Below are 21,970 nucleotides of genomic sequence, written 5' to 3' on the forward strand. Positions count from 1 at the left end.
ATTTTCAGTTGAATTAAAAGAAAATGTAAAGATAAAGGAAGGAAAGGGGAAGCTAATAGGGGAAAAATATAAAGAAATCCAAGAGAAAAGACAAAACCAAATTCAGTTCGGATGAAGAAAATAAAGAGGAATTTTTGCCCGCTGATGAAGACCTTGACATAGCGCAGATAGGACAGTAATCTCCTGAAAGCAGTGGAGCCACATGTCTATTACGTATGTAAAAAACAGTTTTCTGATGATACTAGATAATGGAGAAGAAACTGGTTCAATGTTTAATGTGCAATCTTTGGGCACATGAACAGTGTTCCGGAGCAGAAAGAGACTCTTATCTACGTTTGCGATTTTTGTAGATAATTTTATTTTATTTTTCAGAGATATTTATTATTCCTTAAGCATGAATTGTTGGCTAAGTTATGTCGTATTTTTATTGTCAAAAGAAAATTTTGATAGTTTTTTAATGGGGCCCATATTTCAGACAGCCTGGCCTGGTTAGAAAAATATGCCCCACTTCATATTATTACCTGTAAAATAATTAAGCTTTATAATAAAAAATACATAGTTAGCAGTTTTATTTCTAAGGTCTTATAGCATGTATACATGACATTTAAACAGTATTATCAAAATATAATAAGCAAGTTTCAATAAAAAAACAAATGAGGGGCCCATATTCGGACCAGTTCTATAAATTATAAATAGGTAATAATAGATATAAGAAGATATTTAAATAAAAACATTTTAATTTCAATTTAGCATTGCAAAGAAAAGCAGAAATCAATTTTATCCTTGGTATGGAACAAGAACAAGACGCTTCATACCAAGGCTGCAACTGTATGCCGCTTTGTACACAACTTTCATACGATGCGGAAACTTCTCGAACAACTTGGAAGTGGAAGAAACAATTTGCTGCAGAGAGAATCGAAGAACGATATAGTGCAAAAGGATTTGTAGACTCTCAGTGAGTATTTTAGAGTTTTTAAAAGTAATATTAGTTATATTATGCCTGGTTGCACCCCCAAATCTTAAACTCTAGCTTGGTCCAGGTCAGCTCATATGTAGGGCTCGTCTATTTTAGCACGTCTTTACTGATAAGTTTAAAGCCCTGGTTTGTCTGACAAGATCGGCCTGAAATATTTCGTTGACATAGCACGAAGAAGATCGCTCTATCTCAAGGAATTATTCCGTTCAGAAGTTTCGTCTACTTGTGGTTTGTGATATGTCCTTAAGTACCTTAACCATTGTTTAATTAATAAGACCACTGTCGATGGAATAATTCATATTTATTACTAATATGTTATTCAATACATTTTACATTCAGTTTTTCTATAACTACTGTCTTTGCCCCGTTGTTCTCCGCCCTACCTGTCAGTCCGCATGGAACATCACCGCAGAACAGTAAGTGCCAGATGGCCATCTCTCTCAGAGCTACCAACTCACTTTAAGCTGTGTTTACACTTAAAACATCCCAACTTATCACCCTCACCCTTAATTTATATCTACCCAAATATGATTAATATGATTATGTAAAACCTAACTGAACAATTTTTTTTTTTTTTGACTTACTCTAGAATGAAATCATTGTATTTCTTTGGCATATTTGTAACGCGTCTGCTTCTACCTGTTTGAGACATATTATCAGATGGATAATTAACAATAATGTTTTGTTCATTATCTGACCTGTAAACTGTATCAGTTGATGATCTGTTGCCAGTGTCTGAAGAAGTAGCCATGTCCAGCAAAACTGGCTCACCTTGGGTTTCCATCGTTAACTTCTCCAAATTTGATTCAGATTGTGTTATACTCTCACCTACCGGATGTACTACGTTTGGTAGTTTTATATATTGAAAGTCATTGTTACTGTCAAGTTCATTTTCCCTGTTGTTTGCAAACTCAGTGCTACACCTGCCTACCTGATTCGTATGACGCTTCCATACCTGACCACTATCTAATCTGCAATAATAAGTTTTCTTACCTACTTTATTTATTATTTTAGCTGCCACCCACAACTTTCGGTTTGTTTCCCTATAGTCTCTTACCATAACCCTTTCTCCTATTTCAAAACATCTTTTCTCCTTTATAGAAATATTTTGCTGTTCTTTACTGGGCTTTTCGGCCATCATTGATATTCTTGTTCGCAATGATCTATTATATACAAGTTCAGCTGGTGACTTTTCTGTTACTGGGTGTTTTGTGTTGCGATATGTTAGTAAATATCTTGATATTAATGTAGACAGTGGAATACCAGAGTTTCTTGGATCATCTAGGGCTGTTTTCAGCTTCATTTTAAATGTCCTGACATACCGTTCTGCAGCTCCGTTGCTGGATGGATGGTAAGGTGCCCCTGTTAAATGCTTAATCCCATTTTTCTTAAAGAATATTTCCATGGTTTTGTCAACTAGTTGAGGTCCATTGTCACTCACACATAACCTTGGTAGTCCCATTCTGGCAAAAACTTCCCTTAGTTTTTCTTGCGTTTCTGCTGCTGTCGCCCTACTCATAGGAAATACCTCTACCCACTTGCTGTAAGCATCCACCAATATTAAGCACAACTTGCTTTTTAATTGCAAAAAATCTATATGCACTCTGTCAAATACTTTGTCCACTTCAGGCCACGGTGAAAACTCTGATGGAGGGTTGTCTCTATTCTTTAAACATGGACCACAACTTTTTACCCTATGCTCTATGTCGGAATCTATTTTAGGCCAGTAAACATATGATCTCGCTAATGACTTGCACCTGACTATTCCAAAATGTCCTGCATGGAGCTCATCGAGGATTTGTGGTCTTAGACTTGATGGTACCACAATACGATGTCCCCACATTATTATGTGCTCATCTAAATACAACTCTTGTCGTTTATGGTAAAATGGCATTATTTCATCACTTAAATGTTTGGGCCATCTTTCCGTTTTAATATACATCTTTATTGCCCTTAAAATGCCATCTTTGTCTGTTTCTTCTCTAAGTACTTTGTTGTTAATTGGCCAGTATTCTATAGACTCCGTGAAATGAATATATGTCATTCCTTCCGCTGGTTCCTCTACTGTTCCCGTAACCTGCACTGGTGACCTTGATAAATAATCAGCTACAGGATTGTTTATTCCCTTGATATGTTCAATACTGTAGTCAAACGATGACAAAAATAAAGCCCACCTTTGTATCCTGTTTGCGGACATTTTAGGGATACTCCTGTGTTCTCCAAATAATGCAACTAGCGCTTTTTGATCTGTCCTTAATTTAAACTTATTACAGCAGAGGTACTGGTAAAATTTATTTATGGTAAAATGAACTGCTAAAGCCTCTTTTTCAACTGTAGAATATTTTTTTTCTGCTGGCATGAGAGTTCTTGACACACATGCTACTGTTCTCTCCTCTCCCTCTTTAACTTGGCTTAACATGCCTGAAATACCCTTGTCACTTGCATCTGTTGTTACTATTATTGGAAGGTCAGGGTCAAAATAAACTAAACAATTATCTGATGCTATTATATCTTTTATAATATTGAATGCCCTTTCACATTCTTTTGACCAGAAAAACTTTACATTACCTTTTAAAAGCTTGTATATTGGTTCTAAGATCTGGGCAGCCCGAGGTATAAATTTATGGTAATAATTTACTAGCCCTGTAAAAGCTCTAACTTCTGTTATATTTTCTGGTTTAGGTGCATTTATTATTGCAGCAATTTTACTATCTGTTTTCTTAAGGCCTTCTTTTGATATTTTGTACCCCAAGTATTCAACTTCCTCTTTAAAAAATACACATTTTTCTTTACAAACTGTCAGCCCAGCCTTTTCAAGTTTGCTAAGAACTTCCCTCAAGTTAGTCATATGTTCTTCTGCTGTTTCCCCCGTTACTATTATATCATCTAAAAAGTTTGTTACATTTTTCATGCCCTTAAAGAGATTTTCAATTTCTCGTTGAAATATACTACTTGCTGATTTTATTCCGAATGGTAATCTTTTAACTGCGTACAAACCCCTGTGAGTGTTCCACGCTAACAACTTACTTGATTCAATATTTAAGGAGAACTGCATATAAGCTAGTTGTAAATCAATTTTTGAAAAACGTTGACCTTTTTTTAGTTTATTCCATAATTCATCGATTTTTGGAAGTGGATATTTCACATCTTCTAAATGTTTATTTATTGTTGTTTTGTAATCCCCACATATTCGTATTTTCCCATTTGATTTTTGAACAAAGACTAAAGGTGTTCCCCAATCTGAATTGTCTATTAATTCTATTACTCCCTCTTTCTCTAACCTATCTAACTCTAACTCTACCTCTTTCGCATAGGCTAAAGGAACAGCTCTGTGCCTGCAAAAAACTGGTTTAGCATTTTCCACAACTTTAATTGAAATTTCCTTATGATTAAAGTTTCCTAACTTACTAGTAAATACGTTTGAAAAACTGTTTATTAGATCTAGAATTTTACTATTACTTACAATTTGATTCATCATTTCAAGCCTAATATTGAAGGCCTTTATCCAGTCTCTCCCTAGAATATTTGCAGAACCTTTTTGAACAACGTATAGCTTTACTGGTATTTTCTTGCTTTTATAGCCCATATCTATTATAAAATATCCCTCTGGTGAAAAGACACTACCTTCATAACTTTTTAGCAACAGATCATCACTGGTTAGCCTAAAATGAGAAAAATTATTTATATATGTTTCTTTTGTGATTGCACTTATACCAGCGCCACTATCAATGATCATCTCATATATTTTGCCTTCAATCTTTACCTGGATTTTAAAGGGATTGTCTACCTTGACTTGTACATGGCACAGATCAACAATTCTTGATTCTATGCTGTCTAATGTATAAATGTCCTCTTCCGCCTCACTATCTATAAAATTAACACTATTTTTATGTGCCAAACAGACCCTAGCCAAGTGCCCAATTTTTTTACATATTATATTACAAATGTAATCTTTATATTTACAACTATTTTTGTGTTTATTTCCACATATCTTACATTTTGACATCTGATTGACACTTGAATTTACATTGACGTTTGAGCTGCCATGCATTGTCCGCCTTGTCCCATGTTGCCAACCTCCATCCTGTCCCTGCCGACGAACTCGAGAACTCGATGATGACGAAGCTTGCTGATGATCTATCACGTGAACATTTACAGTTGACCTCGAGCTTGTTTTTGAAGCCATAATAGCATTTTCTGTCTTCATTGCCAAACTCACCATCTGCTCCATCGTCGCCTTTTCATCCTCTTCGCATAATCTGTCGAGAATTTTACTAGGACACATACCACTCACGAACTTATTTAGCAGCACTTTGGTTAGATCTGCCCCAAACTTGCACGTAACTGCAGCACTTCTTATCCTAGCATACCAGTCGGCTATTTTTTCCTCAGTTTCTTGCCGCAGGTCAAAAAATGTACATCTCTCTCTCCATGTACTCACTTGACCTCCGTAATGGGTAGCTAATAACTGTGATAATTCTGCAAATGTTTTGGTTTTGGGAGCTTCTGGAAAACATAGATCTCTCAACAAGGTGTATGTGGGTGCACTTACCGAACTGATTAGGATCGCCACTTTAATAGCTTCCTCTTCAACCCCATTTGCCACAAAATGTTGTTCCAATCTTTCTTCGTAAATATTCCACGGTTGTAAATCTGGAATAAATTCTTCGAACTTTTTGTTCGCCATCTTGATTCACTAACAAAGGTACCGGACATCGGTTTACATAAAACAATTAGTATTTACTTCGTTACCACTTTTATCCTCGTCGCCATTGATATGTCCTTAAGTACCTTAACCATTGTTTAATTAATAAGACCACTGTCGATGGAATAATTCATATTTATTACTAATATGTTATTCAATACATTTTAGTTTGTATACATGCAGTCATTTCGTTGCGATCTAAGTTTCAGTGTCAATTTTATGTGTATTTAAAAGAAACTCATCCTAAAAATAATAATGGATGTAGACATGACTTTGTTTATTGCTGTTGTCTTAGAAAAAGAACAGGATGACGACGATACGTCTGCGTTATTAGAAATATTTAATGAAAATAATACAAATCTGAAAATGTTGGAGAATAAATCCAAAGAAAGTCTTTACGAAGTGTTGGTAGTAAATCATCTTATGGATAGTGATACCAAGTTCAAAGAATTTTTAGTTTAACTCCGCAACTGTTCGCGTTTGATTTAAACGAACTGTTGTTCACGAACAATAATTGTACAGCTTTCCGAAATTTCGTTCCGATCTTTTATACAAACCGTTCTTATTTACTTCACATATTATATTGGGTTTTAATTTTTAATAGAAACGGTAACGAACTTTTTCGTGCTATATCGCCTAAATATTTCGGGCCGATCTAGTCAGACAAACCAGGTCTTAAGATGCAATCCACGTGGCAATCCATTGTGACAAACTGAAAATTTATCTAAGACTATATGGTGCAACGTGTATGTTTCGTAAGCGGAGCTTAACATATTTACAGATGCTAGCGTGTGTAGACACCAGGGTGTTAAAATCAGTTAGGGTTTGGAAAAACAGTACATTTACAGATGCTAGCGCGTGTTGGTACCAGGGTGTTGAAATCGGTTAGGGTTTGGAAAAACAGTACATTTACAAATACTAACAGATTTGGACACCAGAGTGTTGAAACCAGCTAGCTTTTTTAGTTATTATACATACATAGATGCTAACGGCTATTGACATTGATTTTATACAATATAGTGCAAATGTCTGGAATAAATTCATTATTTCGGAAGCCACCGACTTTAAGGAACAAATCCAGAAACAGGTCCATTTTTAATTTTAATTTAGGACTTTTTGACATATATATCATACTAGTGACGTCATCCATCTGGGAGTGATGACGCAATCAATGATTTTTTTTAAATCAGAATAAGGGTCGTGTGCCAGCTCATTTGAAAGGTTACTCAATTCTCTATTCAGTAATATATTTATACAGGGTGTGCTATAGAAATTATTTTGAATTAAATTAATTTACACAAAAAGAAGAATAATATAAAATATGTAATTTATTTAATTCAAAATACATTCTATTGCTGTCAGAAAACAAAAAAAAAATGTTTATTTCACAAATACACATTGCTTTCCGCTTAAATTCAATGTTCAAACTGCCAAAAGACAGATGGGTGGAAGCTTGAACATAAAAATTAAGCGAAAACAATGTTTATTTATCAAAAAACTTTTTTTTTTTCTTTTCTGACAGCAGTAGAGTGTATTTTGAACTAAATAAATTACATACATTTTACATAATAAATTACATACTTGGACAAATAATTATGTTAATATTTATATTACTGAATAGAGAACTGAATAACCTTTCAAATGGGCTAGCACGCGACCCCTATTATTATCTAAAAATTCATCGATTACGTCATCACTCCCAGGTGGATGACGTGACTAGTTTGATATATATGTCAAAAAGTCATAATTTAAAATTAATAATCGACTTGTTTCAGGATGTTCCTTCATTCAATCGACCTGTTTCAGTCGCTGGCTTCAGAAATAATGAATTTATTCCAGACATCTGCACCATTTTATACAGCGCGTCCATAAAATAACGCATAAATTCATTATTTCGTAAACCGATGACCTTAAGGAAAAATTTTCAAATAGGTCGAATTTTATTTTTAAATTATGATATTTTGGTATATATATCATACTAGTGACGTCATCCATCGGGGCGTGATGACGTAATCGATGATTTTTCTAAATGAGAATATAGGGGTCAGGTGATAGCTCATTTAAAAGGGTATTTAATTCTCTATTCACTAATATAAACATTAACATAATTATTTATACAGGGTGTCCAAAAACTTTTTTTTTAATTAAATTAATTGACACAAAAAGATGAATGTATGTAATTTGTTTAATTCTAAATACATGTCACTATCAGAAAACATAAAAATGTTTTACTTAAAAATAAACATTGATTTTCGTTTAAACGAAATGTTCAAATTACCAAGAGGCAAGTGGGTGGTAGCTTTAACCATTGAATTTAAGCGAAAAGTAATATTTATTCGTCTACTGACATGGTTTTCCTTTTTTCCGACAACAGTAAAACGTATTTTGAATTAAATAAATTACATACATTCTTCTTTTTGTCTCAATTAATTTAATTAAAAAAAATTGGACACCCTTTATAAATAATTATGTTAGTGTTTCTATTAGTGAATAGAAAATTTAATACCCTTTCAAATGAGCTATCACATGGCCCCTATTCTCATTTAAAAAATTATCGATTACGTCATCAAGCCCAGATGGATGACGACACTAGTATGATATATATGCCAAAAAATTGTAATTTAAAAATAAAAATCGACCTGTTTCAGGATTTTTCCTTAAAGTCGGTGGCTTCCGAAATAATGAATTTATTACAGACATTTGCACTATATTGTATAAAATCAATGTCAAAATAGCCGTTAGCATCTATGCATGTATAACCACTAAAAAAGCTAGCTGGTTTCAACACTCTGGTGTCCAAATCTGTTAGTATGTATTTGTAAATGTACTGTTTTTCCAAACCCTAACTGATTTCAACACCCTGGTGTCTGCACACGCTAGCAACTGTAAATATGCAGCCAGGTCCAGACACGTGTAACGTGTAATGTAAACGTGTAATAAGCATCAATAGTGTGGACGTCACAGGAACGTCCACACGAATCGTTTAACGAATCTTGGTTTCCACTCAGTTGCTATGAACAGCCGAATGTGGAGGTCGTGAGAGCAGATAGATAAAATATTTACTGCTTTTATTTGTATGTACATTATGTATTTATTAACTGAAGACCGGAAATAACGTTCGGTGCTTCGATGGTGGAAAACTGATTTGTATCAGAAAAGATCAAGTTTACTTGTGGAACCAAAATCTCAGTAAATGAGTGCCAATATAAAAACTTTACCCGGATGTCGCCTACAGTTTGTATATTTATTGACATAGATTACATCTAAAATATTAAGACAAGATTCTATCATGAAATCTGCAATTTACCGCAAGATAGACTGGCACTAACATTAAGATTTTTGATAACAAGAGATTCACATTCTTCTTTTGACGCCTATTCGTTTTGGATGTTGGAAATCATATTGGCAACCATAACCTTGCTCGCTGCGTCTCGAAACAGTTCCATTGAGGTTTTCTTTAACCTTGTTCTCAAATTCCGCAGCCGTGATATTCTCCTTCTACCGGGTCCTCGCTTACCTTTGACTTTACCTTGCAATATGGACTGCAGCAGGGAGTAACGGTGCTGATTTCTTATAACGTGTCCCAGATACCTACTGCAATTTTATGCGTTTGATGGTTAACACAATCTCCGGTTCCTTCTTCATTCTTCCTAGGACTTCTTTGTTCGTGATTCTTGCTGTCCATGATATTCTCAGCCTCCTTCTATAAAACCACATCTCAAATGCTTCAAGTTTTTTAACAGTGGTGTCTCTAAGCGTTCATGCCTGCTCTCCGTACAACAATAAGTACAGAGAAAACGTAAAATCTCAAATGTCTCATTTTTGTATCTAGGGATATTTTGTGGCTTTTGAAGATGGAGCTCATTTTGTTAAACACCGTTCTTTCTTGCCTTTCCTCTGCGGCACTTTATTTCCTGAACATTGCTCCACTGCTCATTTATATCCCATAGTTCCCAGGTAGCAATACTATTTTACGCGCTCTATCTGCGTTCCATTAGGATTATCTGAGATTCATATACCTACTAGCCTTCAATACACTTTCAGAATTTCAAAACAGTCAATCTCTTGCATCGTGCCAGAAGTTTGTGAAGTGAATATAGAAGCATTGAAAAAAAAAACATAAAAGAGAGTTTTATATATTTTTAGTGATTTATTGAAAACAAAAATAAAGTAGCAGTTTATATAGCCTTCGTGCCAATCAAAAATAATACTATAACTGGGATATTCTAATAACCAATGATTGGTGGCTAATAAAAATAAATGTACTAAATATAATATTATATAATAATAATGTTACGCGATTGACTCTACTATTTTATTTATTTATATCTTTAGGCACTAAGTTTAATTTAAATAAAGGAAGACTTACTTATATTATTTTATGTACATCACTTATTTATTTTAATAATTACAAATAACACCAACTAACACATCTAATTTATTTACAAACTCAAATTTATGATTTAATTAACTAAACATAATAATTCCGATAACTAATAAATACATTTCATATCTTCGATTCGAATACATTAAATTACGCGACGCGCTTCGATGAATGAATGACTGGCCTGTGCTCGAATCTCGGTTCTATATATACTTCGGCAGCGGTCGCTCCGAACGCCGTGGATAGGAATGGTATTGTCTCGTAACGCCGAGAAGCTTCGGGAAGAAATAGGCCAATTTGTGAGCGGACTAAATAGTGTCACATTGCCCCCTCCTTAAAAGATGGTTCCTCCTGGAACCTTGTCGGGACTGGAACTGGATGCTGGTATCTGCAACTGGACCCTCTTTTACAACTCCCAGTTGTATAAAAGTGGCAGGGGACGGTCTTCGCTCCGCACCAGTAACTATGCGGATTGCAACAGACTAACACCCGGACCTCGGTGTCTTTAAAAATTTCTTCTACCATATTTCGGATAACTCTCCAGTCTAATTGGCGGCATTCTAACTTTGGCATGGCTAACTTTTGCACGTCGGACTCCAACACGTGCTCTCTCAATTGAAATAATGCATCCCATACATCTTGGTAGGTAGGTTGGTCTGGTCATGGATAGTGTCTTTTGTTACCAGATAGAATAGGTAACGTGATGCATCTTGGAGTTTCAATGCTTTGCCAGGAGCTGGCAGTTGGCATTGAAGTTCTGCAACTCGACCAAACTTCCTTCGAAAGGCGGATGCCAACCCTCGTGCGTCTTTGATACTGGCCGGGATGGTATGGGCCAGTGAATAGTAATCGGGAAGTGCGAGTAGATCTCGCTTTTCTTGATTGGTAACACCATGTCTCGCTTTACCGGTACCTCCATAGGCCCCCATGAACTCCTCGAACGTGAGGTCAGGTATTTCTCGAACTTGGTTTACTTCCACTTCTTCATCTACGTCGTGGTCTCCCTCGTACGGCGCCAACCGGTTATGGTGGACTATCATCGGCTTTCCCCTAGGAATCTTGCTTATTCGGTAGATAACGTCCTTAATGTTCTTGACAATGAGATACGGACCTTCCCAGAACTGCTGCAACTTGGGAGAACAACCTGTTCGCTTCTTTGGATTATAAAGCCAGACTTTGTCGTTCTCCCTGAAACATCCCTTCTCGGCTTGGGTATCGTATCGTTTCTTCATTCGGTCGCTAGCGATTTGAAGATTAGAACGGACCAACTCATGTACATCGTCCATTCTTTTTCGCAATTCATTCACGTAATCCTCACCAGCAACATCTTCTCCAGGTCGACATCCAACTCTAGATCACAGGGTAGACGCATCTCACGTCCAAATAGGACTTTTGCTGGTGTTTGGCCCGTTGATTCATTAACAGCAGATCTATAGGCCATTGCGAAGAACGGAAGGTACTGGTCCCAGTCTCGTTGATGATTGGACACCATCTTTGTCAAATACTTGCCGACTGTCCTATTCATACGCTCCACCATTCCATCCGATTGCGGGTGATAGGCCGTGGTTCTTGTCTTCTTCATGCCTAGTTTATCACAGATTCCTTGAAATAGATCGCTCTCAAAGTTCCTTCCTTGGTCACTATGGATCACCAGAGGTACTCCAAATCGGCTGATGCAGTCTTTGATTAACAAATCTGCAATAGTGGCGGCCTTCTGGTCTGGAATTGCGTAGATCTCCACCCACTTCGTGAAGTAATCCATTACCACCAACATGTATTTGCATCCATTGTCACTTTCTGGAAATGGCCCGGCAATATCCAAAGCTATTCTTTCAAACGGACTTCCAACATTGTACTGTCTCATAGGAGCCTTTCTTTTCCGGTAGGGTCCGTTACTTGTAGCACAGGTAGTACATTTCTTACACCAGTCCTTCACATCGTCGGAACTATTCATCTAATAAAATCGTTCCCGAATTCTCTGAAGGGTCTTCTTTACACCAAAATGCCCTCCTGATGGACTGTCGTGTAACTGACGAAGTACTTCGGCTACTCTGCTCTTTGGAATCACCAACTGTGTTCTCCTCACTGAACCATCATCATTTTCTATTACTCGTTTAAGCAAGCTGTCTTCCAAGATAAATGAGTCCCACTGGGCCCAATACGTCTTAACTACTGAGCCTAGGCTTGATATTTCTTGCCAAGATGGTCGACGACTTTCTTCTTTCCATTTTCGAATCTTCTGTAAAACTGGATATTTTTCTTGTTCTTCCTTGATCTTGGTAGGCGTCCACTCGTCGTTGACCACTGTTGTTCTTAGTACTGCTGCTTCCTTTGACTATGTTTTGTTGCAATGGGAACACTCTGCTGGGCACGGTCTTCTAGATAGAGAATCAGCGTTCCTGTGGCTAACTCCGGCCCGATGCTCGATCTTGAAATCATATTCTTGAAGTCGTTCAATCCATCTGGCTATCTGACCCTCTGGATTCTTAAACTGCATTAACCATTTAAGGGCGGCATGGTCGGTTCGGATTAGAAACTTCCTTCCGTAGAGGTATTGATAGAAGTGTTCCACTGATTTTACTACTGCTAGAAGTTCTCTTCTCGTGACGCAATAATTTAGTTCAGGTTTTGAAAGCACTTTACTAAAATATCCAAGGACTCGTTCCTGTCCTCCTTGGATCTGCGACAGCACTCCTCCAATTCCCACATTGCTTGCATCCGTATCTAAAATGAACTCTCCTTCTGGCAGTGGATACCCTAATATTGGCGCTGTAATTAAATGCCTCTTCAAAGTTTCAAAGGCCGTTTGGCAGTCTCCATCCCAGCAATAATCCCTTGCTTCCTCTGTAAGTCGCGTTAATGGCTTAGCAATATCTGCAAACTTCTTAATGAATCTCCGGTAGTATGTATCTAGTCCCAGAAAACTTCTCACTTGGTGTTTATCAGTTGATTCAGGCCATTCCTTAATGGAATCGATTTTTCCTTTATCCACGGCCACTCCTTCTTTGCTGACTATATGACCTAAATAATTGACTTTACTTTGAAATAACTGGCATTTCTTGGGATTTAACATTAACTGGGCAGCTTTAAGTCGATTAAAAACGTCTTCTAAATTCTTCAGGTGGTCTTCAAACGTCTCTCCCAAAACGATTATGTCGTCTAAATACACCAGGCACGTTTTCCAAGATAACCCTCTCAACACATTTTCCATAAGCCTCTCAAATGTCGCAGGAGCGTTACAGAGTCCAAACGGCATAACGTTGAATTCCCATAATCCAGATCCTGTCGTAAAGGCCGTCTTCTCTTTGTCCACTGGATCCATTTCTACCTGCCAATATCCAGACTTCAAGTCCAACGTAGAAAACAATTTACTTCCAGCCAATGTGTCCAACGTGTCGTCGATCCGAGGCAGAGGATAACTATCTTTCTTGGTAACATTGTTCAACAAACGGTAGTCCACACAGAACCTCGTAGTTCCATCTTTCTTCTTGACCAGGACCACCGGAGAGACCCATGGGCTCGTAGAAGTTTCTATCACCCCGTCTTTCTTCATTTCTTGAACAATCCTTTCAGCTTCCTCTCTCTTCGCCTGTGGTAATCGTCGAGCTGATTGACGAATTGGCCTAGCGGTACCAGTGCCAATTTTATGTTTGACAACTGTCGTTCTTCCTGTCTTTCCTCCTTTCGGTACGAATATGTCACGATATTGCCTAAGAAATTCCCTTAATTTCCTTTTTTCCATTTGATTTAGAGATTGGCCTGCAACTGCAACCATTTGGTCGAACTTGTCGTTGGAATTATCTGATGTTGTCGTCTGCCGGATTATGGACGTCACGGGTACACAAGTTCCTACTTTTGTCTCCTTCTTGATGGTCACTGGGTAGTCATTGACATTAATCAATCTCACGGGAATTTCTTTAGCAGAAGTAACCAATTCCTTTCCAATTATGATTCCTCGGCCAACCTCCTCATCATGGTTCCATGGCTCCATCATAACAGGTGTTCCTTCTTCTACAATTCCCTGTAGCCGCGCTACGATCATCGTTTCACTCCTCGCAGGCACAACTGTATCTTCTTTAATGGCTGCTAGCACAGTTCTGTCATCATGTGGATGAAGAAATACCTACTCGTTGCCAACTTTGATTACCCTATTCTTAAAATCCAATTGAAATCCATGCAAATTCATTACGTCCATTCCTAATATAACATCTTCTTCGATGTCTGCAACTATGACAGTATGGACGAACTTTTCTGCTCCAATCCCTAATTGTATCTGGATTTCTCCATGGGTGTTGGCGTTTTCACCTGTGGCAGTCCGCAGTCGCAACCTCGTTGGTAAGAGTTTCTTACGGCTGTTTAAAACTGACGGTCGTATAATGGTCCTGGTCGCTCCGGTATCCACCAACAATGTATACTTTTTACCATTTATTTCTCCATCCACATATATACTATCTTCACGACACTTCAAAGAAGCTATTAGTATGAGATGGTCTTTAGAGGAGTTCTGAGTCGAGGCTGCCCCCCTAGGGTCTGTGCGTTCTCTTATTTCCTGCTGGCGAGTTTCTTGATTTGCGTTCTTCCTTAAACTCCGTGCGTACCCCTTTTCACCACAATTGCAGCAATTCATGGTCTTCGTTTTCTTCGATGTAAAGCCTTTCACCATATTTACCAGCTGGTCAAGTTTGTCTTCATCCTCTTCTTCTTTCACAGTTCGAACTGCACTGTACTCACCAGAGGCCTGCGTAGCTGATTCGAACTCGAGGGCCGCGGACAATACATCGACCAGCGTCTTGTGACGAGCTAATCGCAGTGTTCTCTGCATTTCAACATCACGAAGACCATCCATTAATGTTTGAACAGCCAATATTTCCATCATGTCTTGGGGAGCTGTTGGATATGCATATCGTACCAACCTGGCAATATCTAGCTCATATTCTTGAAGAGTTTCATCTTTCTTTTGTCGTCGGTTTTTAAGCCGCGCCTGATAGACATACTCAAAATGTTCGTGCCCATAACGCATGTTTAGTCTCTTCATGAGTTATTCAAAATCATTCGTCTCCTCTACAGCTATGGTCTGGAGTACATCCAAAGCCTCTCCTCGAAGAGCAATAACCAGATTTACAGCTTTGTCTTTTTCAGACCATCCGTTCTCTCTTGAAACTGTTTCAAACTGTTTCTTATAACTGTTCCATGACGACTTTCCGTCGAAATTTGGCACCTTAACACGAGCAAGACTCACACTCCCTTCAACTATCGACTGTGGCTCCAATTTGTATTTGGTTTCATCACCTTTAATATCTGTTAAGATGGGTTTCATTCCTTTGTCTACTTTTTCCATTTCCTCCATTTTCTTTTCTATTTCCTTGATCTTTTCTTCAAAAGTAGATTTTATGGACGATATCTTGTCGTCAAAATCCGAAGTGACTTTAGAGATCTCGTTAGTCATTTTGCTGTCAAGGGATGAAATATCACCCGAAACTTTCTTCTCTAAGGATGTAATGTCTGTCGAAACTTTCAAAACATCCGAGGATACTTGGGAAATTTCACTAGAAACCTTTTTCTCTAACGATGTGATCTCTGTTGAAACTTTGTTCTCTAGCGATGTAATGTCTGTCGAAACTTTCAAAACATCCGAGGAAACTTGGGAGATTTCACTAGAAACATTTTTCTCCAACGACGTAATGTCTCCGGAAACTTTGTTCTCTAACGATGTGATGTCTGCCGAAATCTCTTTAGAAATTGACGAAATTAAAGCAGTTTGCCTGTCCTCAAACACGTAGGTTTCTGGATCATAACTCGTTTCTTGTAATGCGTTCTTCAGACGAACCACTAGATCAGCCTTTTTCCCCGCTGCGTCGAGCTCACGATTTTCCAGTTCTGTTCTGAGCTCCGTAAGGCGCAGATCAGAAAGTTTCGGCTTACACTGTGAAGACATGGTCACACTCTTTATTTATTACGATTTATATTTTATTTATTTTTAAAGGTTCCACACTCTATTTAAACCGAAAATTTACGTTGATATTTATTTCAAGTATCCTCACTTCTACACCATTTGTTACGCGATTGACTCTACTATTTTATTTATTTATATCTTTAGGCACTAAGTTTAATTTAAATAAAGAAAGACTTACTTATATTATTTTATGTACATCACTTATTTATTTTAATAATTACAAATAACACCAACTAACACATCTAATTTATTTACAAACTCAAATTTATGATTTAATTAACTAAACATAATAATTCCGATAACTAATAAATACATTTCATATCTTCGATTCGAATATATTAAATTACGCGACGCGCTTCGATGAATGAATGACTGGCCTGTGCTCGAATCTCGGTTCTATATATACTTCGGCAGCGGTCGCTCCGAACGCCGTGGATAGGAATGGTATTGTCTCGTAACGCCGAGAAGCTTCGGGAAGAAATAGGCCAATTTGTGAGCTGACTAAATAGTGTCACAATAATAATAGTAAGTACATACTATGTACATACTATTTACATACATATATTTATATGGTTTTAGGTCTTTTTATGTCAATGTAACTTATGTCTGTGTAACTTATTTTATTAAAAAACCAAATTACGTTTTCTGTGCATGCATCCATTAATAAGCATGAAATGCATGCGATATGTAGATATGAAGCAGTTTATGTACATATTTTCTTATTAAAATACAAGCACCAGAATTATTTATTTTCTCTTGAAAATTTTTTTGGATTTTTTGGATCCCATATACCGGGATTTTGTTGGTATAAACTAATAAGTTCAAGCAATTGTTCGTCACTCCACATAATGTTCGTCGCTCCACTGCGAGCGCCTTTGTGAAAAACCGACTGCCAATGGATCCCGGCGAGCTCAAGCGCGAATAGTACATGTAATGCTCGTAGTGCATTACATTACATGTGTCTGGACCCGGCTTTTATTTTTCTAGCGTGCTGCATATTAAACACTACCCAACTCAACCGTTGGCCATCGACGTGGCGAATAGAGACGGGCAAAATCAGTGCGGACATGTGTAACGGATACTTTTGATACCGGTTCTCAGTGGTACTGAGTACAAATATTGATGTATCTGATCCTTGTACTGAATTGAGTAGGCAACTTAAAATCGGTATTTTCGTTCTTGTAACTAGTAACGTTTTAAAAATATCTTAAGCTGGGTACTCACTTGAGTACGAATGCGCATGAGGCAAGCCGAGGCCGCACCGAATGTCTCGAGTCGGAAAAAATGTATGAGGACACGCTCCCGCATGAGGACGCATGTGGCTTGCCGCAGCAGTGATCCATTTATTCATCCTGAGGCAGCGAATATGTCGAATGAACAATTGTCTGTGGCTTGTGCTAGTTTTATAATTATTTATAAATTATTAAAAACTAAAAAACGTAAACAGCAGAGACATATATGATCCTCCCAATTTTATTTAAAAATAAGAGGCATGAATAATATTAATACTTCGTTTTTGTTAATCGACCTGTTAGCTGACGAAACTGACAAGTTTAATAATTTCACAAGAATGTCCCAAGAAGATTTTAATTTTATTTTGGATGGCATAAGAAACATAATAAGTAAAAAAATACAAAATTTAGAAAAGCTATTCTACTATTCCATATTTTTATATTTATCAATAACTTCTAAACATAACTCTTGGCTCCATTCCATTTCTATAGGTAAATTAATAAATTTGTCTTAAATTTTTAAGTGTATAACTTTCCAAAAGAATGAATATTTCAAGATAAGAAATAAAATTCAACAAAATCCAAATCTTTTAACACCGTTTTGTAAATTATATAGGCTACATTCATTGCTTGCACGGTCTGTTTACAAATGAAGAATCGAAACGCAACCGTATGTTTTAAATATACTTAAAAAACGTCTACACTGAGGCACGAATCCCTTTGATGGACCGACTGCAAATGGATCGCTCCGAGGCGTGCGGCGAACGATTTGAGCATATTTTCCGCGCCTCGGATGACGTCCTCACTTACTGAATCGTACGGCCCCGGCTTGCCTCATGCGCGTTCGTGCTCAAGTGAGTCCCCAGCTTTACACGTCCCTAGTAGTCGTAGCGGTATTACTTTCGAAAACATCGAATTTGATCATAAGCGGGCGCATAAAAAGATATCTTACACTGAGTATTTTATTTCTGCACATAATATCTACATATTTGAAATAATCTCTCCCCTACTCAGTGCCGGATTTACCACTAGGCCGACTAGGCCGCGGCCTAGGGCCGCAAGCAAAAGGGGGCCGCAGCGTTTTGTAGAAAAAAAAACTTTTTTGGTAAAAAAACTTTTGCTAATTGAATTGAAATCAGTAAAAAATTGTTCAAATAAGAGAATGGCTATTCTACTAAATCCGTGGTACCTACGATATTTTACAACGTTTTGACAAGAGTAGCAAAATATTGCAAAAACTGCTACAGACTTGAATGTGACTTGCAACATACAAATCTCTAAAGGAGTACGCATTGAGTCTGAGAGACAACTTTGATTCCTATGAAAAAAGAGGAAAGTCTAACAATGAAACTTATATCCTTGAAATAAAAAGATGCCCGAAAAGAAAAACTCTCCCAGGCTAAGACAAAGAAGATGAATCCGCTGAACCTCACTTTAATGGCAAATAAGACTTAAAGATTAATACATTCAATGTTGTAATTGACACGCTTTATTCAGAATTGAATGAAAGGTCCTAAGTTTATTCCATTCTTAATGAAGAATTTGGATTTTTAAACAACTTATCGTCAATTTCCAATGATGAAATCAGGGTAAAAGTTTCTATTTTGACTAAAAGTATCGAATCGACATAGATGATGCCCTTGGAGAAGAGTGTGTACAGTTTGTGTACAGTACAAAGGCTTTGTTGAAGGTATTTGATAAAGAAAGAGAACCTCATGACAACAAGATTACCAAGCCTCCGAGAAATACACTTTTGGAGTATCTGAAAATCATTCATAAAAAACAGTTAACATTAACAAACAACATTATTTCCGATTATGGACACGGCTTTGCGCATTCTACTATGCATGATGCGTGATGATCATTCAGCGTGTTGAAAAGAATCAAAAACTACTTGAAGAACTCGACTTCTAAGAAGATTCTAGATTGTATAGATGGCTAGTTTTGTTTCAAATGATGAGCTTTTTCAATCCTTAGACTTTAAAATTTTGATTAAAGATTTTGCAGCCAAAAAAGCTAGAAAAGTGAGTGTTTATAGTTTATATATATGATAGTTATTATGAGTATGGAGTGGAGTGAGTGTCAATGTTAATCACTAATCCAACTTTATCCAAATTAAGAACATGACATTGACGTTTTTTAGTATAAGAGAATAATGAATAATGAATTGAACGATCTAGAAGTTTATTTGCTGTATTCTTAAATATTTTGATTTTTCAGTACCGTAATCTGTTACTAGTACAGTTCATATTATTTTGCATGTTCTTTTACTTATGTTTTTTCAACCGGCTCTTTTTTTGTCCTTTGTTGTCATCTGTACTTTTCCCTCCGCAAATGGTATTTAATTTTAACAATAAACTACAATACTAATTTATAATATAATAATTTTAGCAATATTAATAATTTTACAAATAAGTGCTGTTTGCTAACATTTTGAATTATATATTTTCTATCTTCTTCTTAAGGTGCCTTCTCCATTACTGAAGGTTGGCTATAACTAGAGCAAATGGCTCTCTATCTTGAGCGGTTCTTAGTACCTATCGAATGTGTGTCTATGCCTGTCCAGTCTCTCACGTTCTTCAGCCAGGAGCATTTTTTTTTCCTGAACCTCTTCTTCCTTCCACTTTCCCTTCCATTATGAGTCGTAAAAAATTGTATCTTTCTCCTCTGTGAATTATGTCCTAGATAACTCGTTTTTCTGTTTTTTACAATATTTATGAGTTCTCTCTCACTTTCCATTCTTCTCAGTACCTCGTTGTTGGTCACGTGATCTGTCCAAGAGATCTTCAGCAGCGTTCGAAAAACCAACATCTCAGAGGCTTCTATAAATATAGAATTCTTTCTATAAATTTTCTTTTTCGAAATTTCTATAAATATAGAAATTGTTGTTAGAGCTGTTTTGGGGTAAATTAGCAAACCAAGATCATTTAATTAGTGAATACATTTTAACCTATTTATGTCCGTATTTAAATAGAACATTAGAGGCATGTCTATTCATTTCTGTTATTTTTTATATTACGAATTTTAAAAAGTAAAATTAAAATAAACATTTTAATTATTATTATTATATTATAATAATCGTGAAGTTATCGGGGGCCGCTCGGGGTAATTTGGCCTGGGGCCGCAAGTAACCTAAATCCGGCACTGCCTACTGCTCGGTAATAACTCATGTTCCTCAATTTACTGCTTGGATCACGATCTTTTACAATTACTGCAGGATCGCAATCATTTACAATTAGGTACTGCAGGTCATAATTCATAATCCCTCCGCTATTGATAGGTCATACAAAATAACACTATCTGCATATTTCGTTTTTAATTTTTAAGCATAAACAAAAATGTAATATGTAATAAACAAAAATGTAATATGCCGACAAGTTGAATTTGAGGGTAATACGATATTTTTATCGATCACGGTTTTAAGTAACATGAATCATTTTTCACCTTATTTTTCTAATACATAATGTGTTTTTGTAAAGGCATAACTTTGATTATTAATTTCGTATCGCCGCTTATTTAGTCTACCAAAAATTATCAGAATTTAATGACAAAGACAACGCAGTTTTCACTCGGGGTGTTGACTATGCGAATATTTTTATTTATCATAATAAATTTTACTTAGGTACCATCCGTATTCAGTTCAGATACTTCCATTTCGCAAACAAAAACTAGTAAAAATAAACATCTGGCGGTGAGTCACGCGTCCCAGGACCCAAGAAAACTGTACGCCGATGACAAACGTTCCCAAGCGAGACCTGCGAACGCATGCACTGATAGTAGGATGCGCAGAACTGTCTACGCAGTTCGCCGATGCAGTTTGTGTCTCGCTTAGGATAAATTTGCGCCGGGGCTTAAGATCTGTTGGTGCAATTATCCATTAGTGTTGGCTTTTATAACTAAACTAGTTATTTTTCTCGTCGCCATGAGACGGGGGATACAATCCATTGCCCTCTACGGTCACTGCACTCAATTTTTTCTGACATACTCCTATTTTATCGTATCTTCTTCCAATTTTTTCTGACTCCCTTCATTTTTTTCTGACTCCCTCAATTGTTCTGGCAACCTCCAATTTTATTGGAAAACCTCCATTTTTTTCTGACACCCTCAATTTTTTTCTGATTTCCTCTAATTTTTACTGACTCCCTCTAATTTATAGGTTTCAAAATCGAAAGGCAATAAATAACGGTGCTTGTTACTTTGGGAGTGCTGACGGAAGTGACTATTTCTTATAGCGTGTTATAACTAGTATGTGGGTTAACGAAATTTAATGTCTGCTTATTACTGAATTGTTAATATTTTGTTATAATACACCACAAATTTAAGTTATTAAAAATCTTAATTTTCTTCTTTAAAAATTTTGTTTCATGATTTCAGTAATTTTGAAAATGTGTTAAATGTAATAAGTGAATCAGTCACTTTAAAAATGACATTTTGACAAAAATAACTTTATAACCTTTTACTAGAGTTGGTACCAGTCTCTACTATGTATTTTTTGAAAAGATTTAGACTAATCCGACCCCCGAAGGCGTTGCATATAATATTATATAAGTATCAAGCCACAATAATTGCATTGTCAAATCATTGCCCCCTCAATATATTGCATTTAAAATGGGTTTTCTCAAAAGTACTTTAGTGGATATACAGGGTGAGTCACCACTCACCAACGGGACGGGAGATTACAGCGAAATGGTAAAAGATTTGAAAAAAATTTAAATTAGTA

General features: G+C 36.6%; 2 protein-coding genes across 3 annotated transcripts in view; one reads left to right on the plus strand and one right to left on the minus strand.

Moving 5' to 3' along the window:
• The window catches only part of LOC114336264 (pickpocket protein 28), a 316,523-nt gene that overhangs the window by 257,795 nt on the left and 36,758 nt on the right, over window positions 1-21,970 (plus strand). Inside the window, exon 8 of the mRNA XM_050657303.1 lies at window positions 751-955. Within this exon, the coding sequence (XP_050513260.1) occupies window positions 751-955 (205 nt within the window). The remainder of the gene's footprint in view (window positions 1-750; window positions 956-21,970) is intronic.
• On the minus strand, window positions 1,261-5,752 carry LOC114329342 (uncharacterized protein K02A2.6-like). 2 transcript variants are annotated; one of them, XM_050657301.1, is made up of 2 exons: window positions 5,529-5,752; window positions 1,261-4,638 (listed from the first exon to the last, which is right to left on the minus strand). In XM_050657301.1, the coding sequence occupies exon 2, from the start codon at window positions 4,560-4,562 to the stop codon at window positions 1,557-1,559; it is 3,006 nt and encodes a 1,001-aa protein (XP_050513258.1). In that variant the 5' UTR covers window positions 4,563-4,638; window positions 5,529-5,752; the 3' UTR covers window positions 1,261-1,556. The 2 variants fall into 2 exon arrangements, with proteins under 2 accessions (XP_050513258.1, XP_028134201.2); XM_028278400.2 differs by lacking the exon at window positions 5,529-5,752 and adding an exon at window positions 4,740-4,919.

The sequence above is a fragment of the Diabrotica virgifera genome, chromosome 7 (assembly GCF_917563875.1).
Source record: "Diabrotica virgifera virgifera chromosome 7, PGI_DIABVI_V3a".
In the NCBI taxonomy this organism is placed as follows: Eukaryota; Metazoa; Arthropoda; class Insecta; order Coleoptera; family Chrysomelidae; genus Diabrotica; species Diabrotica virgifera.

What these genes read in the sequence shown, in the direction of transcription:
- LOC114329342 (XM_050657301.1), bottom strand. Translation starts at nt 4,562, where the DNA reads ATGGGCTATAAAAGCAAGAAAATACCAGTAAAGCTATACGTTGTTCAA.